Consider the following 12017-nt stretch of genomic DNA (forward strand, 5'->3'; position numbering starts at 1 on the left):
AGGGCTGAGGCCCTCCTTCAGAAAGTCTGATTTAATTGGTCTGGGGAATGACCCAGGCATCAGGATTTTTGAAAGCTCTCCAGGTGATTCTAATGGGCAGCCAGGGCCAAGAACTTCAAAAAAGGGAGAATGGCCAGTGTGGAAACAGAAAAATATAGTCATAGAAGAAAACCGTGTCAGTGTTTATGGAGCACTGAGCAAAGATGAAGCTCAGCTGAGAACAGGGGCGTCTGGCTGGCTCTGCTGGTGGCTGTGGTTTTCTGCTCAGGCCACCAGCTGGGTGCTGTTATTCGTGAAAATTACCTGCCTTATTCTCCGGGCTCCCTGAGCAACCTTCTATCCTGTTTCTCCTCAAACTTTCATGCCCTGATTTTAGCATTTTTTCAGTGGTAGTTGCCTGGAGCAGTTTTTACTGTGATATTTGCCTAATGGTGATTATGTATTTCCCTCATTCTTTCTACATTTACTAATTAGGGTTCTCCTGTTAGAAAGAGCTATTCCACTGTTCCTTCTCCTCCATTGATGTCTTTATTCAATTGTTTGTATCAGTATGGACTCATGGATATTTATTTTATTCTATGGGTTATATAGCCCAATGCTGTCATTATTAATTTTCTTTCTCAAATTGGTCCAGCTTCGGCTAGTGGGGCTCCTTCAGATTGGCCCCTGTGTCCTCTAAACATGCCCCCATCCTTTTTGAAGGAGAAGTGGGTTCTTATCTATAAACTATATTTTGTAGATGAGGAAACGGGACCCCAGAGAGGTGATTTTCTGGCAATCACATGGCTGGAATGTTGGATTTCATCCAGGACCAGGACCAGGACCAGGACCACAGGGGTTATAGGGAAAGCTGCTCCTGTTTTTCTTTTACTTGGATTGCTCCTATTCCTCCCTTAATATTTAATAGAGTCAACCAAATAGTTCATGGTGCCTACCTTCCCAAGCATGAAATTATCTACTTCTACCTGGACATGAATCAATAGAGATGGATTGTTTTATTGTTCATATCAACAATGTTAACCAAACATGTTTCAGATGGTGGCACTAAACAAAGATTTTAACACAGCCACACTAATCAAGCCTGTCTGTGTGAATTATGCAAAATATAAAGCTAACACTTTCGTTTGCAAGATAAACAGGTTCTGGGGAATCTGATGTACAGCATGGTGACCATGGTTAACAATACTGCACTTAGACACTTCAAATTTGCCAAGAGAGTAGATCTCAAGTGCTCTCAACACACACGTGCACACGCACGCACACACACACACACAGGAACCATGTGAGATATTGGATGTGTCAATCAACTTGACTGTGGTAATCATCTCACAGTGCATGTCCACCAGATCATCCTGTTTTATGGGAAAGCTGCTCCTTCCCTTGGCTTATTCTCACTTATGTTCTGTATCTTTATCTATCTCTATATAATACATGCATATACATAGACACAAAAACACATGTATATCAATTTGTACACACACATATGTCTTAATGTAATGATAATATAATTAATTATTGTATTTTCTATCAATAGGGGACTAGATAGGGTTTGAAACAGTAGAAAGTGTGTGGACTCTGGCATCACACTGACTTCTGTTCAAATCTTGGTCCATTTCCTGGAACAAGTTATTTCATTTTTCTGACCCCTACCCTAATTTTAAGATAGAGTAAACAACACCTAGTATATTATTAGGTTTTTATAGGTATTTGAAATAATAAAGTTAATTTATTAACTTTATGAGTTAAAATAAAGTTAAAAAAGGGACTATCAGACCTTTGCACGTAATAGACTGTCAATAATGGAAGCTGTCTTTATAATAGTTCATTATTTCAGTGTGACCTCACTCTCCCTCCAGGTTGTTTTCTAGAAGGCGAGCTAATTTTTACCTCTGAGTTTTTGGCTTGCAGCCTTTAGTGTGAGGATTCATGCCAGAAGGAGGAAACATGGACAAATTTTAAACACTAATGGGTCCAATAGCAACATTCAAGCAAGTACTTTCTAAGGATCTGTTTGTTATATAAAAAGAACATTTTAAATCTCCTCTTATGTTTCTCATTTATGCAAATTGTTTAAATAAACCAAGTAAGTGGGTTGAGTTTTATAATGTTGAAATTCTAGTGAGTCTCTGTAGACTCTTGCAAGTGAATTTGGCAATGACATGCACCACCAGGCTTACTGGTTCTCAGAGGGTCCTTACAACTTCATGCTTGATGTCTTGGGTCTACTGTTAGAGACAAACTCTTTGTTGTCCTTTAAAGCCACTGCTGAAGCTCTGTCTGAGGCCATGGATGAGAGACACTCCTGGTATATTGATCTTTGTGGCGTTGATTAGTGACCTTCTGTCTTAGTCCGTTCAGGCTGCTGTAACAAAATACCATGGACTGTGTGCCTTATAAACAACATACATTTATTTCTCACAGTTCTGGAGGCTGGGAAATCTAAGATCAAGGTTCTGGCAGATTCAGTGTCTGATGAGAACCCAATTCCTAGTTTGTAGATGGCCGTCTTCTTGCTGTGTCCTCACATGGCAGAAGCTGGGAGGGAACTCTCTGGGGTCTCTTTCATAAGGGCACTAATCCTATTCATGAGGGCTCTACCCTTATGATCTGTTCACCTCCCGAAGGCCTCACCTCTTAATACCATCACACTGTGGGGTTAGGATTTCAGCATATGCATTTCGGGGGACATGAACATTGTCTATAGCATTATCCTTCCCAGTGTGAGCTCCAGGTGTCCGCACATCAGGGCTGTCTTCAGTGGTCTGCATTGCTGGGCTTGCTGCTGATTAAGGGAACTAGAGTTATCTTCAGAGAGGTGCATCCCATCAGAGCCCTCTGGTTTTCCTGGGCAGCTCCTGCCTGGCTATGTAGGCCTCCCTGAATTCACTGTGCCAGTTCTATGGGTCTAGACTTTATTCAGCTAAAGAAGACTGTAAATAATATGTATCTTGTGTTTTTATACACCTAAACTTATCTGTTCATGATCTTTGTAAGTACCATAAGTAAAATCATTTGACTTGTTCCATTTACTTTCTTTGTTTAAACTATGAAATATTTTAAGCTTTTCACAAAAAAAATTTAAAAATAAGGCCACTGAGTTTTATTTAAAATTGTTGATGTAAAAATTGAAAAAAAAAAACTAGTTTCATTTAAGAGAAATGTATGAATGCACTAATATCAAGCAATTCATAAGCCCAGTAGAACTTTTGGCATTTGGAGTGTGGCTTTAGCTATCATATATGACTTTGTATAAATATGTGATCAAAACTAGAATCAGAATAAACCACTCCAAATAGTTTATTTTAAAAAAACAGTCCAGTGATTTATAGGTGAAAGCATTATTTCATGTCACTTCTTAAACAAAAATAAATTCTACCACTTTATTCTTATTTATGTACATTTACCTCAGCAGGAAGAAAACTTACTCTAAAAGAATTTGAAAGAAAATTAGCAACTAAACCCAAGAGAGCTCAGTTATATTATGAAGACATAAATGTCACGATACTACATGGCATTCTTTAGTAACTATTTAGAAACTGGATCTTCTTATTTTGCTTTTAAGAGCATAATGTGGTTTGACATTTTCCCCACTTTTTATGAACTCCATTTACAAATTTAAAAATATATTATAAAATAATTTTTATCCAACCCAGACTTTCTCAAATACATCTTTTGCCTTTGGAATTTTTCAAACTATTGGACAAAATCTTTCCATTAATAGGTGAGATATTAAGTATTTGGCCCATTTGTGTTATTATCTAGCAGCACTTTCTTAAAGTGCAGTCTACGGCCTGTCCCAGAGTCACTTAGGATGCTTGTTAAAAAATACAAATTCCGGGCTTCCCTGGTGGCGCAGTGGTTAAGAATCCGCCTGCCAATTCAGGGGACACGGGTTCGAGCCCTGGTCCAGGAAGATCCCACATGCCGTGGAGCAACTAAGCCCGTGTGCCACAACTACTGAGCCTGCGCTCTAGAGCCCGCAAGCCACAACTACTGAGCCCGCGTGCCACAACTACTGAAGCCCACATGCTTAGAGCCCGTGCTCTGCAACAAGAGAAACCACCTCAATGAGAAGCTGCAACGAAGAGTAGCCCCTGCTCGCGGAAACTAGAGAACGCCCGCGCGCAGTAACGAAGACCCAACACAGCCAAAAAAGAAAATAAATAAATAAATTTATTTTAAAAAATACAGATTCCCTGGCCCTCTCCTAATTTAGTGAATCAGAGTCTCTGTTGATACAGCCCAGGAATATGCATTTTAAACAAGCAACTTGAATGTATCTGATATATGCAAAATTTTGAGGTCCACTGGAAGGATGTCTCAGAACCTTAGTTAAAGGAGATGTAGAGTGTGAGGGAGCTGCATCTTAAGATGTCGGCCCAGAGAATTAATCAGGGGCAGCGCGTTCATTTTAAAATGAAGAAGTAGGGCAGAACAATTTTTCAAGCTCCTTCCAGCCCTGAAATCCTGAGATTGTTTTGCCCTTTGTGTATGCTCTGAACATTGCAGTCTCACTGTATTCAGGCTCTGAGAAGGCTCTCCTCTGTCTTTTAAACTGGATGTAAATGCTTCTATTGATGACTTAAAAAACACGGATTAATTTTTAAAATCAAATCCTTTTAGGTTTTAAAACTTTTTAATGTCAATTAAAGATGGAGTTCAGACACTGTATTTGAGTTGCTCTTCATTTCTTCAAGGTCTTGGTGTTTCAAAGTCAATCTGATGTTGGCTAACTTGGATGGCAGAAGGAGGCAAGACCATTAATCCATCAAATGGCACATTTTGGGTTACAGATTTTTGAAACCTTAGAAGTTAACATCAAGGCTTTTATTGCAACTTTTGAGGGATGATATTAGGAAAGGAAAGCATTTTCTGTCAGCAGTATAGATTTAGGGCAATATTAATATTGGTTCAAATTTAAGTCAATACCCTTTTCATTAGAGTTGCCTTAGCAATAAAAGTCATCATTAAATATTTCTCAAAGTCAAGGAAACAGAATGAGCCTACAGATATTGTAATAAGAACTTCTTAAACCAAGGTGTGACATTTCACCCAAAACATTTGATTTTTACTTTGATGATGGCTTGGCAAAAGAAATAAATGCTTTTTGTATTGCTGAATTAAGATCAGACTGCTTCACAAAAAATTGTTTCTTTTTTATATGAAATCTGTTGTGTCTTAATTTGTGAGTGACTCGACTACCTTAATTAAATCCTAAGAAAATCTACAGAGTGTTTATTAAAGAACAAAGTAAATACAAAACAAATAGTTTTTCTTGCAGATAAACATGCAGAATGAAAACTGCAGGGGGAGTAACTTGAGGAGGATAAGACCAGCTCTCCAATTAATCTGATCTTTTGGCATTCTGTCCTCTTGTCAATAGAACACGTCCCTTGCTTAACGCTAAGAACTAGTACATTTCTTCTTCTTATGGTTCTACCTGAGAAGGGGGTGTTTGTGTACCCTCTTTTGACATTTCACTTTGAGGCCTAGTATTGAAGGCCCTATTCCTTTTTTTCCCCCCAATAGTCTAAGTATATATTTCTTTAGTCACAGGAAATGTGCACACACTTAACATCAATGCAGGAAACAGATAAGCAACCTCTACTCACTACTTGAGGGGGGAGCATAAGGAGGTGATAGTCAGACTAATAATGAATGTCACCCAGGGAGTGTGCTCGTCTTTTGCAAGACGACTCACAGGGAAAGTAATTCTGCTCACTCACAAGGAAAACAATACCGAAGCTGATACAAATGTGGTAGGAATTTGTATTTCTTTAACTAATATAGTTTTAAAATGACCATAGGAAATGAAAAGAAGCATTGAGGCTTGGAGACAAATTCCTGAAAGAAATGTTATTTGAACATACAAATTTCTCCAAATTTCAGTATTATTGAGGCAGACAATTACATCACAAAGGCCATTTTCATAGGGGTGACTGTACTTATGTATGACCTTCCTAAAGTAGGAAACATTGGGTTGAAGCTGTTAACTTCATTGATATTTCTTTAAGGCAAGCTTTTCTTTTTTTTTTTTCTTTTCATTTCTTTCTTCCCTCCCTCTTCCTTCCTTCCTCCCTCCCTTCCAACCTTCCTTCCTTCCTTCCAACCTTCCTTCCTCCCTCCCTCCCTCCTTCCCCCTTTTCCTTTTTTCCTTCCTTCCTTCCTTCTTTTTCTCCCTCCTTCCTGCTTTCTTGGCTTTTTTTCTGTCACTTCTTATCTCAAACTATTCAGGAAGGGGATGGCAACATGTAGATAATTATCTTTTTGCCACTGAAGTTGTTTTATCATATTCTGAGAATCTAAATGGGATATTGAAAGGAGATCTTGTTTTGTTATTAAAAATTTTTTTCTTTTTTGTGTGAGAGAAAAGTTTGCTAGAGTCCTCTTGGGTAGAAAAGGAAATCTGGGTTTGGAAAAATACATACATTTACAGCTCACCTTTCATCTGAAGGACTTTTCAATGTCTGCTTCACAGGATGCTATAATAATCTGATGTCAAAAAATGTTCTGTGCAACTTCTCGAAACATTATGACACTACAACTTGTATGATCCAACAGAATTTTGATAAACTGTAGGATTAAAAAGAGAGGCTATAAAGGCAGGTTTGGAGAATGAGAAGGAAATGTGGGTCTTTTTGACAAGGAGTCAAATATTCAATTCATTCCTTAAACTTTGATCGCCTTGGCCCAGAAAATCCAGCCAGATATCGAGTTTGAGTGAGGGTGCGAGTTGTTTAATATGCCACTTTTGACTCGTCATGCCCTGTGTAGAAGGAGAGAAAATGCTAGGCAAATATTTGTACATTGCACTGAAGGGAAATAAAAATGCATTACACATGAGTTAGTCAGTTGACCTGATGTTGCTCAATTAGAAGTTATTTTTCTTTGATTGTTTCATTGCCGATGAGTGCTTTTCCTTTGCATCTAATGATGATGACTCTGTCAGGAATAGTCTGCGTAGCTTAATGTTTGGCTCTGATGCTCCTTATGGGCGGAGCAAGTGCCTCTTCTCTTTGTGGGCCTGTGTTGTTGGCATCCTCCAAAGACCAAACACAGTCGCAGTTAACCCGTCCTTTTCTTCAGAGGAAAGCCTTTTGAATTGTCTCTAATTTTTCAGCGTTTTAAGGTAAAAGGGATAAGGTATAGCAGTTCTCTAAGAGAATTTAACACTTCGTGTCTTCATTTCTATGGTAGTTTACATACATTAATATCAGCATAATCAGAAAGGGTCTTGTATCAGACACTGCCAGGCAATTTTAGGTGTTTGTCATTTGTGATCTGGATTAGTTTTTGGCACCAAGTGTTATTCCTTAACTGAACAGCAGTGAGTAGTAGGACAGAGACTGCTAATGCTTAAATGATGTGTGTGGGCCCCGCAGGAATCAGCAGGTGCTGTATTCCTGAGAGTTGCTGTAGTTAAATAGAGAAGAGGAGAGAGAGGCCATCTCCAGGATGCAAGAGTCAGGGCTTGACAAACTGAAAAGAATCGATACTCCAGCACCAGCACCATATGCACAATGTAAGCACCAAAACATCACCACTTGATACTAAATTAACTTCACTAATTTGAATTTTATTGGCTCTGTGTTTTTAATTTGTATACATGTTAGGGTTCTATAGTTATATAAAACTCCAAGCATAAGGAGAATTATTCCTAGTTTTATGCAAGTACATATAAATATGTAATGTAATATAATAAAGACAATTTTTAGGTAGAATTTAGGTAATGTAATAAAAGTTAAGGCCCTTTAGAAGGATTTTGTTCTTGTGTGGTGTCAAAGATAAACACAGCCGGACAATAGTTAAAGCACTGAAAACAGAGTTTCTTCAGTAACCACTGACAGGAGGGGAAAGAACTGAGCTCCACTGTGCTGTGTGCAAAGTAATTGGGTGAATTAAAGGGAGAGGGAGGGAGTGGGGGGCAGGGGAGGCAATGCAGGCAGGGGGCCTGAGCAGAGTCAGGGGACTGACATATTGCAGAAAGTGGGAAGGGGGTTGGTTCCTGTGAAACCACCTGGGTTTGCTAACTGGCACTTATTGAAGTTGGGCTCCTGCCCTCCCCAGAGAGCAGGGGACAGGGGCTCCATCTTGAGGTATGGCTGGAATAGTCAGTTCCTTCGGCAGCCTTGAGTTTTCTCAAGCAGGCACTTTAAGGGGGACGAGGGTCATCCTAGGGATGTGACCTTGAGCTGTTAGAAATATGTTAGCATTTGTTCAAGGCTTTATAGGTGAAAGTGGATGCCTGGTTGAGAAGAGGTCTCAGGAGGCTGGTAGCGTTTGGTCAGGAGAGGGTCTGTGCAGCGATAGTTCCCAAGCGCCAGTGCGACCCCACTGTGCTGTTATTAACAATGGCCGCTGTGCGTCAGCTCTTGTTAAGAGAGATTGATTTTAAATTCCTAACTGAAGGAAAATACGAAAAATTATGCTATTTTGTTTCAGGGCCGAGATCTGGACTATAAAATTCAGGAATATAAAGAAGCTGGAAAAACCTTTCCAGAGAGTCAAATAATAGAATGGTTTATCCAGCTGTTGCTGGGAGTTGACTACATGCATGAAAGGTATGTTCATTTGTTACTGAAGGACAGTGTTTTTTTAACAGTCACATCTGAACTTGAAAAATGAAATTTGGGAGGTAGAATTGAAAGGAAGCAAGTCCAAAGGTAAATGACTGTAGTTAAACATCGATGATATGTTTTTCCATAGGAAACTGTCGAATGATTAGAGGATTTATTTGATTACCTTTTTTGTTGTTGTTCTAGAAATCAAACTGGCCTTAAATACAAGACAGAAACTTGTATTAAACACATTCCTCTATATCTGATCCTATCCTGTGAGCCACAAGCAATTCTCAGATACCTTTAGCTTGCTATGAATTTATTACATCTTCCAGCAGGCTTGAGCTGTGAGTACCCTAGCATGCTGCAGATAGACGGCGGGGTTATTTTGGAGTGTGTCAGTGCACATCTAGCTGTGCTCACATTCCAAGATGAGCTAAAGGAATTGAGGCAGAAGATATAAGTGTTCAGACCAGTCAGTTTTGACATTAAATATCTGATAAAGAAGGTCAAAGTATGCTTATGGTTCAGTTGTTTATAATTTGCCTTTGCAATCTCAGCCTCAAAAATGTGTTTTAAAACTTTTTACTATTTTTTTCACAGGTCAAAAGCAAGATGTTTTAGATGTTAAATGTTTTATAGGCTCATAACATGATATGAATGCATTTGAAAAGATGAACATACATAGACAAATAAAAGTAGATGCTGTGAGGGGTCCATGTTAGCTTTCAACTTAGGATGGGGCAGAACATAACATTCTTCTTGAACAAAAGTGGGAGTTTGTAGGGGACACCAACGCCTGGCTGTCCATGAATGTCAAATAGCTTAAATGTGTCATCTGTGCTTTCTGACGGCATAAAAAGTAATCCGATTATTCTGTGCTTCGCTGTGTATCTTCTGAAACACATGCTTGATGAGACAGACAGCCACTGACTTATTGACAACTCACAATAATCTTTTGAATGGTGTCAAACTATCCTAAGAGACAATGATAAAAGAATATCAAATAATCTTTTAAAAAACTACCAAAGCTGCTGAATATAAGACTTCTGTGTGCATACAGTTACATTCGTATTCCTTTTATTTTCTCTACTATTCCTTGGCATATTTGTTAACTCAGACACAAGGAAAACAACGCATATAAAGATGCCAACTTTGGTGTTCAGTGTGTAAAATATAAAACTGAAATCTGGTTGATTTAGGAACCCAAACATTTTTTGATACATTTTGGGTCTGCTTAGTAATAGTTAAAATAAATGAGTTAAAAATAATCCTTCAAGGGACTTCCCTGGTGGCACACTGGTTAAGAACCCACCTGCCAATGCAGGGGAAATGGGTTTGAGCACTGGTCTGGGAAGATCCCACATGCTGCAGAACAGCTGAGCCCACGTGCTGCAACTACTGAAGCCCTTGTGCCTAGAGCCCATGCTCTACAACAAAAGAAGCCACCACAATGAGAAGCCCGCGCACCACAATGAAGAGTAGCCCCCGCTCGCCGCAACTAGAGAAAGCCCACGTGCAGCAACAAAGGCCTAACACAGCCAAAAAATAAATTAATTTAAAAAAAAGAAAAAAGTGTTTAAAAAAATCCTTCAAAGAGAGGATTTAAATTTGTTTTGAATCCTTCACCATTCTAAGAAAGTCATTAAATAGGGCTAAATGTTTCGGTATTTGTGGATCTGTGGATCTGAAATACCACCCTTTGTGATTCAGATAACAAATGATGATGCTTCTTTCATTATGTTATTATTATTATTTTTAAAATAAACTTATTTATTTATTTTTGGCTGCATTGGGTCTTCCTTGCTGCCTGCAGTCTTTCTCTAGTTTGCGGCGATCGGGGGCTCCTCTTCATTGCAGTGCGGGGGCTTCTCATTGCAGTGGCTTCTCATTGTGGAGCACAGGCTCTAGGCACACAGGCTTCAGTAGTTGTGGCAGGCGTGCTTCAGTAGTTGTGGCAGGCGTGCTTCAGTAGTTGTGGCACACGGGCTCAGTAGTTGTGGCTCACGGGCTCTAGAGCACAGGTTCAGTAGTTGTGGTACACGGGCTTAGTTGCTCCACGGCATGTGGGATCTTCCTGGACCAGGGCTTGAACCTGTGTCCCCTGCATTGGCAGGCAGGTTCTCCACCACTGCGCCACCAGGGAAGTCCCTCATTATGTTATTGTAACCAACTATTGTAAAGTTTTTCTCTATAGATGGAGAAATTTCAATTTTATATTTAAGTTCATTCATTCATTTATTAAATAGCGTTAAGTTAAAATAAAGCCTAACCTCGAAGAGCTGTTAGTAAACTAACAGAGATAAAACATGTCCCCCAATAACTGTAAACCATATAGCATGGTGGATATACAGAGTTCATGGTCTATACTGCATGTGGCTTATGGCCTTGGGCGATCTGCTTAACCTTTCTGAGCCTTTGTTTCCTCATCTATAAAATAGAGATCATAATGGGACTCTCCTTGCTTACTTTATAGGGCTGTGGGGAATATGCTTTGAGATACTACACACTTAGAAAGTTTGCAAATTGTCAAGCCCTGTGTAAGTGTTATTGTTTGTGGTTGTAATTCAATATAGAATGAGGGCCTAGCCACTAGAAGGGGTTAAAAATCTCTGACAATAACGAGTATTGGCAAGGAGGTGGAGCTATTGGAATTCTCTTACATTGCTGTTAGGGTGTGAATTGGTATAACTACCTGGGAAAAATGTTTGGTAGTATTGATAGCTCCAAAGCCAAACATTTATTTATTTATTTATTTAGTTAGTTAGTTAGTTAGTTAGTTAGTTAGTTATTTAACATCTGTATTGGAGTATAATTGCTTTACAATGGTGTGTTAGTTTCTGCTTTATAACAAAGTGAATCAGTTATACATATACATATGTTCCCATATCTCTTCCCCTTGCATCTCCCTCCCTCCCACCCTCCCTATCCCACACCACTAAGTGGTCACAAAGCACAGAGCTGATCTCCCTGTGCTATGCGGTTGCTTCCCACTAGCTATCTATTTTACGTTTGGTAGTGTATATATGTCCATGCCACTCTCTCACTTTGTCACAGCTTACCCTTCCCCCTCCCCATATCCTCAAGTCCATTCTCTAGTAGGTCTGTGTCTTTATTCCCGTCTTGCCACTAGGTTCTTCATGACCTTTTTTTTTTTTCCCTTAGATTCCATACATATGTGTTAGCATACAGTATTTGTTTTTCTCTTTCTGACTTACTTCACTCTGTATGACAGACTCTAACTCCATCCACCTCACTACAAATAACTCCATTTCATTTCTTTTTATGTCTGAGTAATATTCCATTGTATATATGTGCCACATCTTCTTTATCCATTCATCCGATGATGGACATTTAGGTTGCTTCCATGTCCTGGCTATTGTAAATAGAGCTGCAATGAACATTTTGGTACATGACTCTTTTTGAATTATGGTTTTCTCAGGGTATATGCCCAGTAGT

The 12017-nt window shown here is 39.2% G+C and overlaps 1 protein-coding gene across 1 annotated transcript in view; it reads left to right on the forward strand.

The window, feature by feature from the left end:
• Window positions 1-12017, forward strand: part of NEK11 (NIMA related kinase 11) — a 306979-nt gene that overhangs the window by 58565 nt on the left and 236397 nt on the right. The window contains 1 exon segment of the mRNA XM_082459368.1: window positions 8443-8561. Within this exon segment, the coding sequence (XP_082315494.1) occupies window positions 8443-8561 (119 nt within the window).

Source organism: Balaenoptera physalus, assembly GCF_965194825.1.
Source record: "Balaenoptera physalus genome assembly, chromosome: 4".
Taxonomy (NCBI): Eukaryota; Metazoa; Chordata; class Mammalia; order Artiodactyla; family Balaenopteridae; genus Balaenoptera; species Balaenoptera physalus.